The following is a 20,897-nucleotide window of genomic DNA, read 5'->3' on the forward strand; positions in this document are numbered from 1 at the left end:
AGGGACATGTAGATGATAAACCACCCTCCATAAGGCAAAAAGAGTCACTGTGTGGGACCCGTACCCCAGTGAGAGTCAGTGTGTGTGGGACCCGCACCCCAGTGACAGTCAGTGTGTGTGGGACCCGCACCCCAGTGAGAGTCAGTGTGTGTGGGACCCGCACCCCAGTGAGAATCAGTGTGTGTGGGACCCGTACCTCAGTGAGAGTCAGTGTGTGTGGGACCCGTACCCCAGTGAGAGTCAGTGTGTGTGGGACCCGCACCCCAGTGAGAATCAGTGTGTGTGGGACCCGCACCCCAGTGACAGTCAGTGTGTGTGGGACCCGCACCCCAGTGAGAATCAGTGTGTGTGGGACCCGTACCCCAGTGAGAGTCAGTGTGTGTGGGACCCGTACCCCAGTGAGAGTCAGTGTGTGTGGGACCCGCACCCCAGTGAGAATCAGTGTGTGTGGGACCCGCACCCCAGTGAGAATCAGTGTGTGTGGGACCCATACCCCAGAGAGAGTCAGTGTGTGTGGGACCCGTACCCCAGAGAGAGTCAGTGTGTGTGGGACCCGCACCCCAGTGACAGTCAGTGTGTGTGGGACCCGCACCCCAGTGAGAGTCAGTGTGTGTGGGACCCGCACCCCAGTGAGAATCAGTGTGTGTGGGACCCGTACCTCAGTGAGAGTCAGTGTGTGTGGGACCCGTACCCCAGTGAGAGTCAGTGTGTGTGGGACCCGCACCCCAGTGAGAATCAGTGTGTGTGGGACCCGCACCCCAGTGACAGTCAGTGTGTGTGGGACCCGCACCCCAGTGAGAATCAGTGTGTGTGGGACCCGTACCCCAGTGAGAGTCAGTGTGTGTGGGACCCGTACCCCAGTGAGAGTCAGTGTGTGTGGGACCCGCACCCCAGTGAGAATCAGTGTGTGTGGGACCCGCACCCCAGTGAGAATCAGTGTGTGTGGGACCCATACCCCAGAGAGAGTCAGTGTGTGTGGGACCCGTACCCCAGAGAGAGTCAGTGTGTGTGGGACCCGTACCCCAGTGAGAGTCAGTATGTGGGATTCTACCCCAGTGAGAGTCAGTGTGTGTGGGATTCTACCCCAGTGAGAGTCAGTGTGTATGGGACCCGTACCCCAGTGAGAATCAGTGTGTGTGGGACCCGTACCCCAGTGAGAGTCAGTGTGTGTGGGACCCGTACCCCAGTGAGAGTCAGTGTGTGTGGGACCCGTACCCCAGTGAGAGTCAGTGTCTGTGGGACCCGTACCCCAGTGAGAGTCAGTGTGTGTGGGACCCGTACCCCAGTGAAAGTCAGTGTGTGTGGGACCCACACCCCAGTGAGAGTCAGTGTGTGTGGGACCCGCACCCCAGTGAGAATCAGTGTGTGTGGGACCCGTACCCCAGTGAGAGTCAGTGTGTGTGGGACCCGCACCCCAGTGAGAATCAGTGTGTGTGGGACCCGCACCCCAGTGAGAATCAGTGTGTGTGGGACCCATACCCCAGAGAGAGTCAGTGTGTGTGGGACCCGTACCCCAGAGAGAGTCAGTGTGTGTGGGACCCGTACCCCAGTGAGAGTCAGTATGTGGGATTCTACCCCAGTGAGAGTCAGTGTGTGTGGGATTCTACCCCAGTGAGAGTCAGTGTGTATGGGACCCGTACCCCAGTGAGAATCAGTGTGTGTGGGACCCGTACCCCAGTGAGAGTCAGTGTGTGTGGGACCCGTACCCCAGTGAGAGTCAGTGTGTGTGGGACCCGTACCCCAGTGAGAGTCCGTGTGTGTGGGACCCGTACCCCGGTGAGAGTCAGTGTGTGTGGGACCCGTACCCCAGAGAGAGTCAGTGTGTGTGGGACCCGTACCCCAGTGAGAGTCAGTATGTGGGATTCTACCCCAGTGAGAGTCAGTGTGTGTGGGATTCTACCCCAGTGAGAGTCAGTGTGTATGGGACCCGTACCCCAGTGAGAATCAGTGTCTGTGGGACCCGTACCCCAGTGAGAGTCAGTGTGTGTGGGACCCGTACCCCAGTGAGAAACAGTGTGTGTGGGACCCGTATCCCAGTGAGAGTCCGTGTGTGTGGGACCCGTACCCCGGTGAGAGTCAGTGTGTGTGGAACCCGTACCCCAGTGAGAATCAGTGTGTGTGGAACCCGTTCCCCAGTGAGAATCATTATGTGTGGTACCCGTACCCAAGTGAGAGTCGTGTGTGTGGGACCTGTACCCCAATGAGAGTCAGTGTGTGGGACCCGTACCCCAGAGAGAGTCAGTATGTGTGGGAGCCGTACCCCAGTGAGAATCAGTGTGTGTGGGACCCGTACCCCAATGAGAGTCAGTGTGTGGGGGACCCGTACCTCAGAGAGAGTCAGTATGTGTGGGACCCGTACCCCAGTGAGAATCAGTGTGTGTGGGACCCGTACCCCAGTGAGAGTCGTGTGTGTGGGACCCGTGCCCCAATGAGAGTCAGTTTGTGTGGGACCCGTACCCCTGTGAGAGTCAGTGTGTGTGGAACCCGTACCCCTGTGAGAGTCAGTGTGTGTGGGACCCGTACCCCAGTGAGAGTCAATGTGTGTGGGACCCGTACCCCAGTGAGAGTCAGTGTGTGTGGAACCCGTTCCCCAGTGAGAATCATTATGTGTGGTACCCGTACCCAAGTGAGAGTCGTGTGTGTGGGACCTGTACCCCAGTGAGAGTCAGTGTGTGTGGGACCCGTGCCCCAATGAGAGTCAGTGTGTGTGGGACCCGTACCCCTGTGAGAGTCAGTGTGTGTGGAACCCGTACCCCAGTGAGAGTCAGTGTGTGTGGGACCCGTACCCCAGTGAGAGTCAATGTGTGTGGGACCCGTACCCCAGTGAGAGTCAATGTGGGTGGGACCTGTACCCCAGTGAGAGTCAGTGTGTGTGGGATTCTACCCTAGTGAGAGCCAGTGTGTGAGACCCGTACCCCAGTGAAAGTCAGTGTGTGTGGGACCCGTACCCCAGTGAGAGTCAGTGTGTGTGGGACCCGTACCCCAGTGAGAGTCAGTGTGTGTGGGACCCGTACCCCAGTGAGAGTCAGCGTGTGTGGGACCCGTACCCCAGTGAGAGTCAGTGTGTGTGGGGCCCGTACCCCAGTGAGAGTCAGTGTGTGTGGGACCCGTAACCCAGTGAGAGTCAGTGTGTGTGGGATTCTACCCCAGTGAGAGTTAGTGTGTGTGGGATTCTACCCCAGTGAGAGTCAGCGTGTGTGGGATTCCACCCCAGTGATAGTCAGTGTGTGTGGGACCCGTACCCCAGAGAGAGTCAGTGTGTGTGGGACCCGTACCCCAGAGAGAGTCAGTGTGCGTGGGACCCGTACCCCAGTGAGAGTCAGTGTGTGTGGGATTCTACCCCAGTGAGAGTCAGTGTGTGTGGGACCCGTACCCCAGAGAGAGTCAGTGTGTGTGGAACCCGTACCCCAGTGAGAGTCAGTGTGTGTGGGACCCGTACCCCAGTGAGAGTCAGTGTGTGTGGGACCCGTACCCCAGTGAGAGTCAGTGTGTGCGGGACCCATACCTCAGTGAGAGTCAGTGTGTGCGGGACCCGTACCCCAGTGAGTGTCAGTGTGTGTGGGACCCGTACCCCAGTGAGAGTCAGTGTGTGTGGGACCCGTACCCCAGTGAGAGTCAGTGTGTGTGGGACCCGTACCCCCGTGAAAGTCAGTGTGTGTGGGACCCGTACCCCAGTGAGAGTCAGTGTGTGTGGGACCCGTACCCCAGTGAGAGTCAGTGTGTGTGGGACCCGTACCCCAGTGAGAGTCAGTGTGTGTGGGACCCGTACCCCAGTGAGAATCAGTGTGTGTGGGACCCGTACCCCAGTGAGAGTCAGTGTGTGTGGAACCCGTACCCCAGTGAGAGTCAGTGTGTGTGGGGCCCGTACCCCAGTGAGAGTCAGTGTGTGTGGGACCCGTAACCCAGTGAGAGTCAGTGTGTGTGGGATTCTACCCCAGTGAGAGTCAGCGTGTGTGGGATTCTACCCCAGTGATAGTCAGTGTGTGTGGGACCCGTATCCCAGTGAGAGTCAGTGTGTGTGGGACCCGTACCCCAGTGAGAGTCAGTGTGTGTGGGACCCGTACCCCAGTGAGAGTCAGTGTGTGTGGGACCCGTATCCCAGTGAGAGTCAGTGTGTGCGGGACCCGTACCTCAGTGAGAGTCAGTGTGTGCGGGACCTGTACCCCAGTGAGAGTCAGTGTGTGCGGGACCTGTACCCCAGTGAGTGTCAGTGTGTGTGGAACCCGTACCCCAGTGAGAGTCAGTGTGGGTGGGACCCGTACCCCAGTGAGAGTCAGTGTGTGCGGGACCCGTACCCCAGTGAGAGCCAGTGTGGCTGGGACCCGTACCCCAGTGAGTGTCAGTGTGTGTGGAACCCGTACCCCAGTGAGAGTCAGTGTGGGTGGGACCCGTACCTCAGTGAGAGTCAGTGTGTGCGGGACCCGTACCCCAGTGAGAGCCAGTGTGGCTGGGACCCGTACCCCAGTGAGAGCCGGTGTGGGTGGGATTCTACCCCAGTGAGAGTCAGTGTGTGTGTGGGACCTGTACCCCAGTGAGAGTCAGTGTGCGTGGGACCCGTACCCCAGTGAGAGTCAGTGTGTGTGGGATTCTACCCTAACCCTAATCTTCTGCCATCCTGGAGTCACATGATCGAACCTTGTGAAGTTGCTGATTAATCCCAGCAGCCAATGAGTCTACAACAGACCCAGAGATGAGGTGAATGAAACACCCAGCGGTGGAGAGCTTTGCGAAACATCGTTCTGGATTAACCTGTCCCTCCCAGTGCACTCACCTCACATCATCGTTCCACCGAGCGTGCAGGGATCCAGCTCAGGGGGTTTTGTCTGTCAGCTCATTGCATGTTTCCTGTGGCAGAGAAACTATGGACAGCCCCAGAGATCCTGAGGATGGAAAATCCCTCGACAGGAACTCAGAAAGGGGACGTGTACAGCTTCGGGATCATCCTGCAGGAGATAGGACTGCGGAATGGACCCTTCTACATTGAGGGTCAAGATCTCAGCCCCAAAGGTAAGGCTGTGTTAACCGTGCGATGACCGAGAGGCTCCCTTCACATCGAAACGAAGCTTAGGAATGTGATAAAGTGGGGACCGCCTGTTGGGTGAGAGGTCAAACTGAGGGCCCCTGTCTGCCCTCTCAGGTGGGCATAAAAGACTCCGCAGCTACCATTCGTGGAAGGGCAGAGAGGGAGTTCTCCCCAGTGTCTTGGAGCCAATATTCACCCCTGAACCAGCAAGCACTTCAGCGGATTATCTCACGGCTGCTTGTGGGAGCTTGCTGTGCGCCGCAGGGGATGCCGCACTCCCAGGGGCGGCACATCGTTCGCTGTCAAGGCATGCCCTGAGCTGATGAAAGATGCTTTGCAGAAGGGGAATGCTCTCCATTTCCATCTCCTTTACAGGGGACGGGCTGAGGGAAGCAGCTGCTGTGATTCTGCCATGGCGAGCAACTCCTGCTTACCCTCTACCCGAGGCAACAGGGCATTCGCCAGGGACTGTATCTACAGAACCTCACCCAAAGCTGCAGCCAACTCCAGACTGGCGCGTTAGGCTACGCCTGAGAAGCCGCAGTCACAGAAATTACGCCTCAAAATTTTGCGTCACAACATTTTTGTTTAATATTCATCCCCAGGGCTGTTTCTGCCTTCAGCTCCCCGGGTGCTGCTTGGGAAACCAGCCATCTCACTTTGACGGAGAGGGTGCATTGCCCCTTGAAGAGCAAGAAGCAGCAGCAATTTAAAATATAAAAAGCCATTTTGCAGCTCAATCAGAAATGATTGCAGCAGCCATTGAGAAGAAGATAGAGTTTCACCGGGGGGGGAATGCAACCCTATCAAAGGAATTGAAATGACTCTTAAATTGTTGTATAAAATGGGTTTGGAAATGAGCTGAGTTGGGAATTACTTTTCTTCCTATTTTACGGTTATATTCCTGTACTCAGCACATCAGCCCTTCACCGCCCTCGGTGAACAACGATCCCGGAGATGGTAGGGGTCCCACACACACTGATTCTCACTGGGGTATGGGTCCCACACACACTGACTCTTACTGGGGTACGGGTCCCACACACACTGATTCTCACTGGGGTACGGGTCCCACACACACTGATTCTCACTGGGGTACGGGTCCCTCACACACTGACTCTCACTGGGGTACGGGTCCCTCACACACTGACTCTTACTGGGGTACGGGTCCCTCACACACTGACTCTCACTGGGGTACGGGTCCCACACAGACTGACTCTCACTGGGGTACGGGTCCCTCATACACTGAATCTCACTGGGGTACGGGTCCCTCACACACTGACTCTCACTGGGGTACGGGTCCCTCACACACTGATTCTCACTGGGGTACGGGTCCCACACACACTGATTCTCACTGGGGTACGGGTCCCACACACACTGACTCTCACTGGGGTACGGGTCCCACCCACACTGACTCTCACTGGGGTACGGGTCCCTCACACACTGACTCTCACTGGGGTACGGGTTCCACACACACTGACTCTAACTGGGGTACGGGTCCCACACACACACACTGACTCTCACTGGGGTACAGTTCCACACACACTGACTCTCACTGGGGTACGGGTTCCACACACACTGACTCTCACTGGGGTACGGGTCCCACACACACTGACTCTCACTGGGGAATGGTGGTCAGTCTGGATTAAGTCAAGACTCGGGAGTCAGCCTTGAACTCATTAGCTCCTGCTGGAGAGGGGACGGAGGGAGAGCATCCCACTGGACCACGGCTGCCTCCAATACGTCATTTGAGGCGACGGAGGCAGATACTGAGCGACGATTGACCCACGGGTTACGGTTGTACTTTGCAATGATGAACGCTTGACCTCCGGCCTCGCTCGGTTGACGCTGTTTGGTCTGTTGCCCCCTCCATCAGAAATTATTGAAAAGGTGAAGAGTGATCCGTGGCCACACTTCCGCCCCAGCACCGGCCTGAGCTGCCAAGTGGAGGAGGTGAGCCTGCTCATGCAGCGATGCTGGGCCGAAGATATCCTCGAGAGGCCCGACTTTAACCAGGTCAAGATTCTCCTCCGCAAGTTGAACAGGTGGGTCCGGGCATTGGAGGCAAAGGAGGCTCACTTAACCGGCTCCCCAGTCTAATTGGCTGCAATCCCTTTACCCGCTGACCCGCCCTTAGGCACCGTGCCAATGTGTATCAAAGCCCCTCGCTCCTGGATATTCGTCCATCATTTCAGATCCACGAGGCTGGGCAATTCGCCAAACCGGCTGTCTTACCCTGAATCAATTTGTGGAATCGCCGAGATGGCAGTTGCCAAATTCAATCCAACAACCTTTACTTTTCAGTATTGGTTTGTGGATGACACTGGCAATACCGTTACGGCTGTACCGCACTGTCGGAGGGTCGGTACTGAGGGAGCGCCGCACTGTCGGAGGGTCGGTACTGAGGGAGTGCTGCACTGTCGGAGGGTCGGTACTGAGGGAGTGCCGCACTGTCGGAGGGTCGGTACTGAGGGAGTGCTGCACTGTCGGAGGGTCAGTACTGAGGGAGTGCCGCACTGTCGGAGGGTCAGTACTGAGGGAGTGCCGCACTGTCAGAGGGTCGGTACTGAGGGAGCGCCGCACTGTCGGAGGGTCAGTACTGAGGGAGTGCCGCACTGTCGGAGGGTCGGTACTGAGGGAGCGCCACACTGTCGGAGGGTCAGTGCTGAGGGAGTGCCGCACTGTCGGAGGGTCGGTGCTGAGGGAGTGCCGCACTGTCGGTGGGTCGGTACTGAGGGAGCGCCGCACTGTTGGAGGGTCAGTACTGAGGGAGCGCCGCACTGTCGGAGGGTCAGTACTGAGGGAGCGCCGCACTGTCGGAGGGTCAGTACTGAGGGAGCGCCGCACTGTCGGAGGGTCAGTACTGAGGGAGCGCCGCACTGTCGGAGGGTCAGTACTGAGGGACTCCCGGCCTGGCTCTCATTTACAGGTTCTGCTCCCTTGTTCTGGACTCCTCGCCCCCACCAGAGGAAATAGTTTCTCTCTATCGACCCTATCGAAACCTTTAATCATCTTAAACCCCTTGATTAGATCACCCCTTATTCCTCTACACTCGAGGGAATACAAGGCTGGGCCTGTTTGACCTGCCCTCGTAGTTTAACCCTTTAAGCTGCCGTGTTCTGGTGAATCTGTGCAGCACCTCTTCCAAAGCCACTCTACCCTGAGGAGGGGCTTACAGACCCCACAGTTACTCCAGATGGGCACTGACCAAGGCTGTGAGTGTGTCTGAAGCATCGCTTCCCACCCTTTGTATCCCAGGCCCCTGTGATAAAGGACACTGATCCATTCCCCCCCCTTTTCATGTTGTTTTTGCACCTGTCCACTGGGCGTTTTAAGTGACCTGTGTTCCTGGACTCATGAACCTCCTCGCTCCTCCACGGCTCCTAGTTTCCACCGTTTGGAAAATACTCCCACTTGTCTTCCTCGACACCTGAGCAGAGAATCTTACGCTTGTCACATTGACCTCGATCAGCCACAGTTGTGTCCGCTTCCGTCTCTCTGTATCCCCTGTCTAATTTCCTGCCCCCATCGCACTGTTTCCTCACTTTGTCTCTGCAAACCCTCCCTCATCGCCCCGTCATCCAACTCATTGCTTCGTCTCGTGAAGGGCTGTGGCTCCGGGACAGAACTTTGGCTCGGAGGATAATGGCTCCGGCCAACGCCGCCGGTCAGACTGACTCTGCCCTGCCCTTCCCGTGTTTGTCTCTGACTATCCCTCCGTCTGATGCCTCAGGGAGAACAGCTCCAACATCCTGGACAACCTCCTGTCGAGGATGGAACAGTACGCCAACAACCTGGAGGAGCTGGTGGAGGACCGGACGCAGGCTTACCTGGACGAGAAACGGAAAGCTGAGGCATTGCTCTACCAGATCCTGCCACAGTACGTACCCTGCACCCCCCTCCCCCCCCACTCCCCTCCCCATTTATTCATTCTTGTCAATGGTACGTTGATTCTATTGTTAGGATACACAGGTGAAGGGCATTGTTTAACAAAGTTCTTTGAATACATAAAGTAAGAGACAATCCAGAGGGAGATGGTAATGTCACTGGGCAGGTAATCTGGAGGCCCAGGCTAATGCTGTGGGGGCACAGGTTCAAGTTCCACCACAGCAGCTGGTGGAATTTGAATTCAATGAATATAACTAGGTGACAGCTGGGACACTGGGTGTTGGAGTGGAGTTATGAGACTGAACAAAGTCAGTAAACTCTCTCAGCAAACAAAAGCTCTGGGTCTTGGCTTTGACTTGAGCAACCAGCTTGGCTCCTGTTAACCATTCTCAGGATATGGGCTTCGCTGGCTGGGCCCAGCATTTAGTACCTATCCCTAGTTGCCCTTGAGGAGGTGGTGATGAGCTGCCTTCTTGAACCGCTGCAGTCCATGTGGTGCAGGTCCACCCATAGCGCTGTTAGGGAGGGAGTTCCAGGATTTTGACCCAGCGACAAGTGAAGGAACGGCCGATATATTTCCAAGTCGGGATGGTGAGTGGCTCGGAGGGGAACTTCCAGGTGGTGGTGTTCCCCATGTGTCTGCTGCCCTTGTCCTCCTGGGTGGTAGAGATCGTGGGTTTGGAAGGTGTGAGTTGATGCAGTGCATCTTGTAGATGGTACGCACACTGCTGCCCACTGTGTGAGTGTGGTGGAGGGAGTGAATGTTTAAGGAGTTGTGTGGGGTGCCCATCAAACCGAGAATGATATTCCGGACATTCGGGCCTCTCCTCCTCAGCTTGCAGCCCCTGAGCGGGGGAGGACTGTCACGTTTTGCCTGTTCTCATCCGTCGCCCCTGGCATCGTTCCTAGTGGCCGCTCTGTGTTGGGTGTGTCAGGCTGCGGGAGATTCCGGCGTCACTTGCGGAGCAGCTGAGGACAGCAGGCGCTGCCAGGGTCACATTGTCGAAGATACGGCTGCCAATGGGCAAGCAAGTAAAAACCGGGGGGGGGGGACGCCAAAGAGGGCAGAGATCTCGGAGGGTCGTAGGACTGGAGGATAAGGAGGTGGGGGGTTGGTGGGTGGTGGGGGCGAGGCTACGGAGGGATTTGGAAACAGTGTGAGAATTTTAAAATGAAGCTGTGGCCAGACTAGGAGCCAGTGTAGGTCAGCGAGCGCTGGATGGGTGATGAGCGGGCAGGACTTGGCACAAGGCAGGACGCAGACAGCCGAGTTTTGGATGAGGTGACGTTGATGGGGGAATGGAAAATGGATGAATGTTGAACTCGCCACGTAGGGAGATACAAGGATAAAAGCTCAGTCAGAGAGGTCAGTTTTAAGGAGAGTCTTCGAGGAGAGAGAGAGAGAGAGAGGGGCGGAAAGGTTTACGGAGGGAATTCCAGAGCTTATGGCCCCGGCAGCTGAAGGCACGGCCGCCATTGGTGGGATGATGACCTGATCACCTGACCTTCCGTTCCCAGCTCCGTGGCTGAGCAGCTGAAGAGAGGGGAGACGGTCCAAGCGGAGGCCTTCGACAGCGTCACGATCTACTTCAGCGACATTGTGGGCTTCACAGCCATGTCTGCAGAGAGTACCCCAATGCAGGTAACCAGCAAGTCGCCAAACCGGGGAGGGGGGGCGCCAGTGAACCGTCCTTTTCATTGCCGGGATGTGGGAGTGCTCACTGCCGAGGCTGGCGTAAGAACGTAAGAAATAGGGGTGGGAGTAGGCCATTCGGCCCCTCAAGCCTGCCCCCGCCATTCAATAAGATCATGGCTGATCTGCCCCAGGCCTCAGCTCCTCTTTCGTGCCAGCTCCTCATAGCCCTCAACTCCCCGATATTTCAAAAACCTATCTACCTCCTCTTTAAATACTTCCAGTGATCTAGCCTCCACAACTCTCTGGGGTAGAGAATTCCAGACATTCACTACCCTCTGGGAGAAGAAGTTCCTTCGCATCTCAGTTCTAAATGAGTGTCCCCTTATTCCGTAACTATGTCCCCTAGTTCGAGATTCCCCCACTAGCGGAAACATCTTCTCAACATCTACCCTGTCAAGCCCCCTCGGGGTCTTGTACGTTTCAATAAGATCACCTCTCATTGATTGTCCACCCCTCGTTACCCCTGAGAGTGGTGAGGGGGCTGCCTTCCTGAACCTCTGGCTCCTTCATTTGTCCCAACGCTGTGTCTCACAAGGGGCCACTTCAGAGGGCAGTTAAGAGTCAAGCACATGGGGGGTTGGAACCCGAGCGATAGGGAATCCAGTTGGGTTTTTACCCCCCCAGAACGGTCCATGTGAATTGCTCCCATTAACGGTGGGTGGGTGAGGTTAGGAGTGGCCTGGGGTCTTCAGGGATGTAAGATTGATTTCCAGAACATGGTGCAAGGACAAATCATCGGAGCGATCAAAATGCTTCTTTTCATTCTCTCTGCACCATTCTGGACATGGCCAGGGGGTGGGCAGTGGGGGTGGGGGGGCAGAAAGGCTGTTTGACTGACAGCCAAGAATCATCCAACTGGGGTCACGAAGAGTCAGTTTGTTTTCTGATTGGCTGTGGGAGTGCAGGGCGTGTGAGGGTTGACATGTTGGGCAACCAGCGGTGGGAGCATGGGGGCAGAGCAGTTGGAGATGGGAGGTCCTGTGATGAGACTTCCAGGAATGTGCCTAATCGGAATTGGCAACACTCAGTCGTGGCCCGAGGCTCCATCCCAGCTCCTGCCCCTCCATGCCCCCAGCTCCCAGTCTCCATTCCCCCCACCCACCAGCTCCTGTTCCTGCCGGGACCCCCATTCCCAGACCGTGGCCCTGACTCCATGCCCTGACCAGCTTCTGGGCTGTGCCCCTCCATGCCCCCAGCTCCCAGTCTCCATCCCCCCCGACTCACCCCCAGCTCCTGGGCCCTGGTTGACAATGTGACCCGCAGTCCTGCTTGTACCATCTTGGATGTTTCGGAGTTCAGCTGCTAACCTGCCAGTAACCTTTCCTCTGATTCGCTGCAGGTCGTGACATTGCTCAATGATCTCTATACCTGCTTTGACGCCATTATTGACAACTTTGATGTTTACAAGGTAAACCCAACCTCTCTCTCTCCCTCTCTATGGTGAGTTTCTGTCTGTCTGTCTCTCTCTCTCCCTCTCCCTCTCTACAGTGAGTTTCTGTCTGTCTCTCTCTCTCTCTCTCTACAATGAGCCTCTTTCTCCCCCCTCTCCCTCTCTACGGTGAGTCCCTCTCTATCTCTCTCTCTCTCTCCCTCTCTACAGTGAGTTTCTGTCTGTCTGTCTTCCAGCCCCACCCCCCATTTCCTCTCTATCCTTCCTCCATCCCTTTTTACATCGTTTTTCTCTCTCTCTCGTTCTCTCTATCTGTCTCACCCCTTCTTTCTGTCTCTCTCGCTCACTGTCTCTTCCTCACTCTATCCCTTGCTCTCCTCATTGCCTCACTGTCCCCCTCCCTCGATCTCTCCTCTTCACTCACTCAGTCTCACTCTCTCGCTCTCTCCCTTACTCTCTCTCCCTCTCGTTCTCTTTCCCACTCACTCTCTCCCCCTCACTCTCTCCTCTTCGCTCCCCTCCTTTCTTCCTCCCTCTTGCTGCCACCCCTTCTCTCCATCCCTCCATCCCTCTCTTTCCCCCTTCCTCTTTACAGTGAGTCTCTCTCTCCCCCTCCTCTCTCTTTCTCTCTATGGTGAGTTTCTCTCTCTCTCTCCCCTCTCTCCCTCTCTACGGTGAGTTTCTGTCTGTCTGTCTCTCTCTCCCTCTCTCTCTCCCTCTCTACAGTGAGTTTCTGTCCGTCTGTCTCTCTCTCTCTCTCTCTACAATGAGCCTCTTTCTCCGCCCTCTCCCTCTCTATGGTGAGTCCCTCTCTATCTGGCTCTCTCTCTCTCTGCCGCTGCTAGGTTGAGACGATCGGTGATGCCTACATGGTGGTCTCAGGCTTACCCGAGCGTAATGGGAAACTCCACGCGCGAGAGGTGGCCCGGATGTCTTTGGCTCTGCTCGAAGCAGTCAAAACGTTCAAAACACGTCATCGGCCAGACCAACAACTGAGGCTGAGGATCGGAATCCACACGGGTGAGGAGCCCGACCCTGGGGAGGCCCAGATGGGTTTGGACAGAGTAAATGAGGAGAAACGGTTTCCACTGGGCAGGAGGGTCGGTAACACAGGGGGACACAGGGGGACACAGATTGAAGAGAATCGGGAAAAGAACCAGAGGGGGAGATGAGGAGAATTTGTTTTTTTTTGACACAGCGAGTTGTTGTGATCTGGAAGGCGCTGCCTGAAAGGGCGGTGGAAGCAGATTCAATAGGAACTTTCAAAAGGGGGGGAATTGGATAAATACTTGAAAGGGGGAAACATTTGCAGGGGCGATGGGGGGAAAGAGCGGAGGAGGGAGGGGGACAGTGGGACTAATTGGATAGATCTTTCAAAGAGCTGGCAGAGGCACGATGGGCTGAATGGCCTCCTTCAGTGCAGGACAATTCTATGATTTGGAGTGCTACTGCGCCTCTTTGCCCAGTACCTTCCCTTCACTCCGATGAGTGCGAATGGACATTGGGTCTGCGATAGAGCAATACTCCGGTCATCATCCCCCCCACCCCCGGTGTGTGGGGCTCAGTCTCACCATGGGAGGGGCGTGGCTGCGGGTGGAGACCCCCTCACAGTCCTGTCGCAAGGCTGTCTATTGGTTTTCTGGGGTGGTGGGGTGGCGGTGGGGGGGTTGGGTGGTGTCTGACCAGGACGGCGAGTCTCAAACCCCCCTCCTTTCCGTTCCCAGGGCCGGTGTGTGCTGGTGTGGTCGGCTTAAAGATGCCCCGTTACTGCCTGTTCGGGGACACGGTGAACACGGCCTCTCGCATGGAGTCCAACGGTGAAGGTACGGCACACGGGTAAAACACACCCCAACCACGCCCCCCCATCCCGCCCGGCTCCCACTGTCCAGCCCGTGTGCTGCCATTGTTTGGCTTCCTGGGAAAGACAACCAGAATTTCCATAGCGCCCCAGCACGTCCCAAAACGCTTCGCAGGCAATGAAACTCTTTGTGAAGTGTGGGTCCCCGCTGTAATGTAGGAAACGTGGCAGCCAATTCTCACACAGCAAGATCCCACAAACAGCCCTCTGTTAAAGACCAGGTAACCGGCTTTCGTGTTGATGGTTCAGGGATAACTAGCAGCTCCGGGATAAAGGGCAGGTCGTCACTTTGCTCTCCAACGTAGTTGCTGTGGAAATCTTCAATGTTCACCAAAGAGGCCAGGGGGGTCTCAGATTGAGTTCTCATCCAAAACACAGCACTTCCGACAGTGCGGCGCTCCCTCAATACTGACCCTCCGACAGTGCGGCGCTCCCTCAGTACTGACCCTGTGACAGTGCGGCACTCCCTCAGCACTGACCCTCCGACAGTGCAGCACTCCCTCAGTACTGACCCTCCGACAGTGCGGCGCTCCCTCAGTACTGACCCTCCCACAGTGCGGCGCTCCCTCAGTACTGACCCTCCGACAGTGCGGCGCTCCCTCAGTACTGGCCCTCCGACAGTGCGGCGCTCCCTCAGTACTGGCCCTCCGACAGTGCGGCGCTCCCTCAGTACTGACCCTCCGACAGTGCGGCACTCCCTCAGTACTGACCCTCTGACAGTGCAGCGCTCCCTCAGTACTGACCCTGTGACAGTGCGGCACTCCCTCAGCACTGACCCTCCGACAGTGCGGCGCTCCCTCAGTACTAACCCTGTGACAGATGAGATGTTAGAACTTGGCATATGGCAGAGGGTAAGTATGGATCAGAGACAGGGGGCAGAGTTTTATGGCCCTGTTTTGTTGGGGACAGGGCCGTAAAACACGGCGAGACGTTCTAAACCTCACTGGCTTCGGCAGGAAGGTAAAATCCTGTTGGCGTAAAATTCCACCCAGGGAAAGAGAGGAGTTTGGGTCATTGTCTGATTGGGGTGAAGCAAGGACCCTTGATGGAGTGGCAGTTATGGGCAGGACCAGTGCTCGAGGAGGGCAATGCCAGAGGGGGCAGTGCCAGAAGGAGGCAGCTCCTTTAACACTGTCTCATTTCCTCCTCTCCAGCCCTGAAGATCCACATGTCATCAGCCACGAAGACCGTGCTGGAGGAGTTCAGATGCTTCGAGCTTGATTTGAGAGGAGATATTGAAATGAAGGTAAACCATTGTAGGAGCTCTCCATGGTAATACACGGGCCTCAGGCTGGTATTATCGACAAGCAGGAATTACACTCTCTCCGTTACACCACCCCATTACACTCTCCCTGTTACACTCTCCCCGTTCCACCCTCCCTGTTACACTCTCCCCGTTACACCCTCCCTGTTACACTCTCCCCGTTACACCCTCCCTGTTACACTCTTCCCGTTACACCCTCCCTGTGACACTCTCCCCGTTACACCACAACATTACACTCTCCCCGTTACACCCTCCCCGTTACACCACAACATTACACTCTCCCCGTTACACCCTCCCTGTTACACTCTCCCCGTTACACTCTCCCCGTTACACTCTCCCCGTTACACTCTCCCCGTTACACTCTCCCCGTTACACCCTCCCTGTTACACCCTCCCTGTTACACTCTTCCCGTTACACCACAACATTACACTCTCCCCGTTACACCCTCCCTGTTACACTCTTCCCGTTACACCACAACATTACACTCTCCCCGTTACACCCTCCCTGTTACACTCTTCCCGTTACACCACAACATTACACTCTCCCCGTTACACTCTCCCCGTTACACTCTCCCCGTTACACCCTCCCTGTTACACTCTTCCCGTTACACCACAACATTACACTCTCCCCGTTACACCCTCCCTGTTACACTCTTCCCGTTACACCCTCCCTGTTACACTCTCCCCGTTACACCACAACATTACACTCTCCCCGTTTCACCCTCCCTGTTACACTCTTCCCGTTACACCCTCCCTGTTACACTGTCCCCGTTACACCACAACATTACACTCTCCCCATTACACCATCCCTGTTACACTCTCCCTGTTACACCCTCCCTGTTACACTCTTCCCGTTACACCCTCCCTGTTACACTCTCCCCGTTACACCACAACATTACACTCTCCCCGTTACACTCTCCCCGTTACACTCTCCCCGTTACACTCTCCCCGTTACACTCTCCCCGTTACACTCTTCCCGGTTACACTCTCCCCGTTACACCACAACATTACACTCTCCCCGTTACACTCTCCCCGTTACACTCTCCCCGTTACACTCTCCCCGTTACACCACAACATTACACTCTCCCCGTTACACCCTCCCTGTTACACTCTTCCCGTTACACCCTCCCTGTTACACTCTCCCCGTTACACCACAACATTACACTCTCCCCGTTACACCCTCCCTGTTACACTCTCCCCGTTACACCCTCCCTGTTACACTCTTCCCGTTACACCCTCCCTGTTACACTCTCCCCGTTACACCACAACATTACACTCTCCCCGTTACACCACAACATTACACTCTCCCCGTTACACCCTCCCTGTTACACTCTCCCCGTTACACCCTCCCTGTTACGCTCTTCCCGTTACCCCCTCCCTGTTACACTCTCCCCGTTACACCCTCCCTGTTACACTCTCCCCGTTACACCCTCCCTGTTACACTCTCCCCGTCACACCCTCCCTGTTACACTCTCCCCGCTACACCCTCCCTGTTACACTCTCCCCGTTACACCCTCCCTGTTACACTCTTCCCGTTACACCCTCCCTGTTACACTCTTCCCGTTACACCCTCCCCGTTACACTCTCCCCGTCACACCCTCCCTGTTACACTCTCCCCGTTACACCCTCCCGTTACACTCTCCCCGTTACACCACCCCATTACACTCTCCCCGTTACACCATCCCATTACACTCTCCCCGTTACACTCTCCCCGTCACACCCTCCCTGTTACACTCTCCCCGTTACACCCTCCCTGTTACACTCTTCCCGTTACACCCTCCCTGTTACACTCTTCCCGTTACACCACAACATTACACTCTCCCCGTTACACCATCCCTGTTACACTCTCCCCGTTACACCCTCCCTGTTACACTCTTCCCGTTACACCCTCCCTGTTACACTCTCCCCGTTACACCCTCCCTGTTACACTCTCCCCGTTACACCCTCCCTGTTACACTCTCCCCGTTACACCCTCCCTGTTACACTCTCCCTGTTACACCCTCTCTGTTACACTCTCCCCGTTACACCCTCCCTGTTACACTCTCCCCGTTACACCCTCCCTGTTACACTCTTCCCGTTACACCACAACATTACACTCTCCCCGTTACACCACAACGTTACACTCTCCCCGTTACACCACCCCATTACATTCTCCCCATTACACCACAACATTACACTCTCCCCGTTACACCCTCCCTGTTACGCTCTCCCCGTTACACCCTCCCTGTTACACTCTCCCCGTTACACCACCCCATTACACTCTCCCCGTTACACCACCCCATTACACTCTCCCCGTTACACCACCCCATTACACTCTCCCCGTTACACCACCCCATTACACTCTCCCCGTTACACCACCCCATTACATTCTCCCCATTACACCACAACATTACACTCTCCCCGTTACACCCTCCCTGTTACACTTCCCCGTTACACTCTTTCAATTACACACTCATCATTACACCAGCCCATTACACCACTCATGACAGTTTCCCCATTATCCTATCCTGTTACATCTCCCAATTATAGCTCCCCAGTACACTCTCCTCATTACACTGTCCCTGTTAGACTCTCCCCAATACACTCTCCCCATTAGGCTCTCTTCATTACACTCTTCTCCATTACACTCTCCCTATTGCACCTCCCCATTAGAGTGTAGTTCATTTTTCTCAATGCACAACCAGTGTCAGTACCCAATACATGCATAGCCAGGTACAGCACAGGGTTAGATACAGAGTAAATCTCCCTCTACACTGTCCCCATCAAACACTCCCAGGACAGGTACAGCACGGGGTTAGATACAGAGTAAAGCTCCCTCCACACTGTCCCCATCAAACACTCCCAGGACTGGTACAGCACGGGGTTAGATACAGAGTAAAGCTCCCTCTACACTGTCCCCATCAAACACTCCCAGGACAGGTACAGCACAGGGTTAGATACAGAGTAAAGCTCCCTCTACACTGTCCCCATCGCAGACCTCCCTGTCGCTTGCCATTTCAACACTCCACCCTGTTCTCATGCCCACATGTCCGTCCTTGGCCTGCTGCATTGTTCCAGTGAAGCTCAACGCAAACTGGAGGAACAGCACCTCATCTTCTGACTAGGCACTTTACAGCCTTCTGGGCTGAATATTGAGTTCAACAATTTTAGATCATGAACTCTCTCCTCCAATCCCCAGGCCCTTTCCGATCCCCCCTTTTTTCTAATAATTTATATATTTTTAAAATATATTTTTCTTTTCCCACCTATTTCCATTATTATTTTTAAATGTATTTCCATCCATTGTTTTATCTGTATCTTTTAGCCTATTTCGATCCCCCCACCCCACCCCCACTAGGGCTATCTGTACCTTGCTTGTCCTGCTTTCTACCCTTAATGTCCCCATTAGCACATTCCTTAGATAATATCACCACCTTCAACACCTCTTTGTTCTTTTGTCTGTGACATCTTTTGGTTATCTCCACCTATCACTGGCCCTCTATCCAGCTCTACCTGTCCCACCCCCCCCCCTAAACCAGCTTATATTTCACCTCATTTCTATTTTTAATAGTTTTATAGTTCTTTTGAAGAGTCATACGGACTCGAAACGTTAACTGTGTTCCTCTCCGCAGATGTTGTCGGACCTGCTGAGTTTTTCCAGCTGTTTTAGTTTTTGTTGCCTTCTCAAGTACAGCCAGGGCTGAATAGCAAACGCTAGTCTGATCAGCAGCACTCGCACGCCACCAAAAGAATTAACTACGGGGTAAATGCAGGCTGCACATTGAACCGAGGGCCCTTTGCCTCGCTGGTCCGGCCTGTTGTGTTTGAGAGCCTAACCCAGCAGGGTGTTGGGGGAGCTGGGTATCTGATACTGCTCCCTTTTGTCTTTCAGGGGAAAGGGAAGATGAGGACGTACTGGCTGCTGGGTGAGCGCTCTGTCAGCAGTCACGGCTGACCTCCCGCCGTGACCTTACCCGTCCACCCCCACTGCCTGCCTCCGCCGCCCGCACACAACCCCATTCCTTCTGCCCCCCTGTGTGATCAGAAGGGGCCATCTCTTGACCTCCGGGATAAAGGAGAGTCTTTCTCCAGACTGTGGAAGAGCGCGGCGTTCCGGATCCTGCTGGTGCTGCGCCCCGGAGCGGGAGGAGGGGAGAATCTTACGCTTGATTCTGTCTCGGTCACCCTCGCCATCTTCGTCCGTCCGTTGTGACTCTGTGTGTGTTGCTCAGAGACTCGTGACTTTATAACTGGCTCCTATCTACTTAATTCATAGTAAAAACAGAAATGTGAATCTGTCAATGAATCCTGTCCACCTGCCTCTCTCTTTCTCTGCCTCCTCTCTCTCTCTCTCTTTCTGTCTCCTGGTATCCTATCTCCCCCTTTCTCTGCCCCTGTCACTCACTCACTGGCCTCTCTCTCTCTCCCTCTCCCCTCCTCCCTCTCTCCTCCTCTCTCTCTCTCTTTCTGTCTCCTGGTATCCTATCTCCCCCTTTCTCTGTCTCTGTTACTCACTCACTGCATCTCCCTCTCTCTCTCTCTCTCCTTCTCTTTCTCTCCTCCTCCCTCTCTCTATCCCCCTGTTTACTGTCTCCCTATCTGTGCCCCTTTCTCTGCCCCTGTCACTCACTCACTCACTGGCCTCTCTCTCTCTCCCTCTCCCCTCCTCCCTCTCTCCTCCTCTCTCTCTCCTCCTCTCTCTCTGTCTCCTGGTATCCTATCTCCCCCTTTCTCTGTCTCTGTCGCTCACTCACTGCCCTCTCTCTCTCTCCCTCACCCTCTTTCCTTCTCCCTCTCTCCCCTTCTCTCCTCCTCCTCTCTCTCCCTCCTCCTCTCTCTCTATCCCCCTGTTTACTGTCTCCCTATCTGTGCCCCTGTCACTCACACACACTGGACTCCCTCTCTCTCTCCCTGTCTCACTTTGTTTTCTGTCTCCCTCTGTGCCCCTTTCTGTATCTCTGTCACTCACTCACTGGCCTCCCTCTCTTTCCCTCTCTCCCTCTTTGTAATCTGCTCTTTTCTTAACCATTTTCAACCTTTCTACTAGTCTGTTCGATTAATGGTTAGTGAGAGATTAACGAGATTTGAACATGCATGATCACACTGTTGTTTGGGAGATCTGAGATCTTGCTGTGTGCAAATTGGCTGCCATGTTTCCTATGTTCCCACGGTGACTACACTTCAATGGCTTTGAAACGTCCTGAGGCCCAGGCGCTATACAATCGCAAGCCTTTATTGCCCAGCCATCACCCTTGACCTCACTAACCTACACTTGCTGTCAAGGTCCTGCTTTCACTTTCACTGCCTCTCCAGGAGAGTTGGAGCCTTGGGGCCCTGGGACAGAAGCCTGAACACGGGTCCAGTAAATTGCTCGTTGGTTGGGGTATGGTAACCAGAGAAGGACACAAGAAATGGCTGGGGTGTGGGGGGGTGCAAAATAAGCCAAAAATGCTAAGCCATATCTATGGGGAAGATTTACTCGAGGTATCCTTGACCTTTGACCCTTCCATGAATAGGTCGTGTCACAAGAGGATAACAACTGGACACAAAGATAAGATTTTTTTTGTCAAATAAAGAGAATAGAATCCACATAGAAAATAGGAGCAGGAGTAGGTCATTCGGCCCTTCGAGCCTGCTCCACCATTCAATATGATCATGGCTGATCCTCAACACCGTACTCCCACTCTCTCCCCATACCCTCTGAGTGAAGAAGTTTCTCCTCATTTCAGTCCTAAATGGCCTACCCTGTATCCTGAGACTGTGACCCCTTGTTCTTGCCCCCTCCAGCCAGAGGAAACATCAT

The 20,897-nt window shown here is 55.1% G+C and overlaps 1 protein-coding gene across 1 annotated transcript in view; it reads left to right on the top strand.

The window, feature by feature from the left end:
• The window catches only part of LOC144672261 (atrial natriuretic peptide receptor 1-like), a 55,970-nt gene extending 36,572 nt beyond the window's left edge, over positions 1 to 19,398 (top strand). Inside the window, exons 14-22 of the mRNA XM_078534102.1 lie at positions 4,855 to 5,007; positions 6,897 to 7,065; positions 8,754 to 8,900; positions 10,427 to 10,550; positions 11,944 to 12,012; positions 12,840 to 13,014; positions 13,719 to 13,817; positions 15,007 to 15,098; positions 18,987 to 19,398. Of these exons, the coding sequence (XP_078390228.1) occupies positions 4,855 to 5,007; positions 6,897 to 7,065; positions 8,754 to 8,900; positions 10,427 to 10,550; positions 11,944 to 12,012; positions 12,840 to 13,014; positions 13,719 to 13,817; positions 15,007 to 15,098; positions 18,987 to 19,049 (1,091 nt within the window). The 3' untranslated portion in view covers positions 19,050 to 19,398. The remainder of the gene's footprint in view (positions 1 to 4,854; positions 5,008 to 6,896; positions 7,066 to 8,753; positions 8,901 to 10,426; positions 10,551 to 11,943; positions 12,013 to 12,839; positions 13,015 to 13,718; positions 13,818 to 15,006; positions 15,099 to 18,986) is intronic.
• The last annotated feature ends 1,499 nt before the right edge of the window (positions 19,399 to 20,897 follow it).

The sequence above is a fragment of the Cetorhinus maximus genome, chromosome 36, assembly GCF_964194155.1.
Source record: "Cetorhinus maximus chromosome 36, sCetMax3.hap1.1, whole genome shotgun sequence".
Taxonomy (NCBI): domain Eukaryota; kingdom Metazoa; phylum Chordata; class Chondrichthyes; order Lamniformes; family Cetorhinidae; genus Cetorhinus; species Cetorhinus maximus.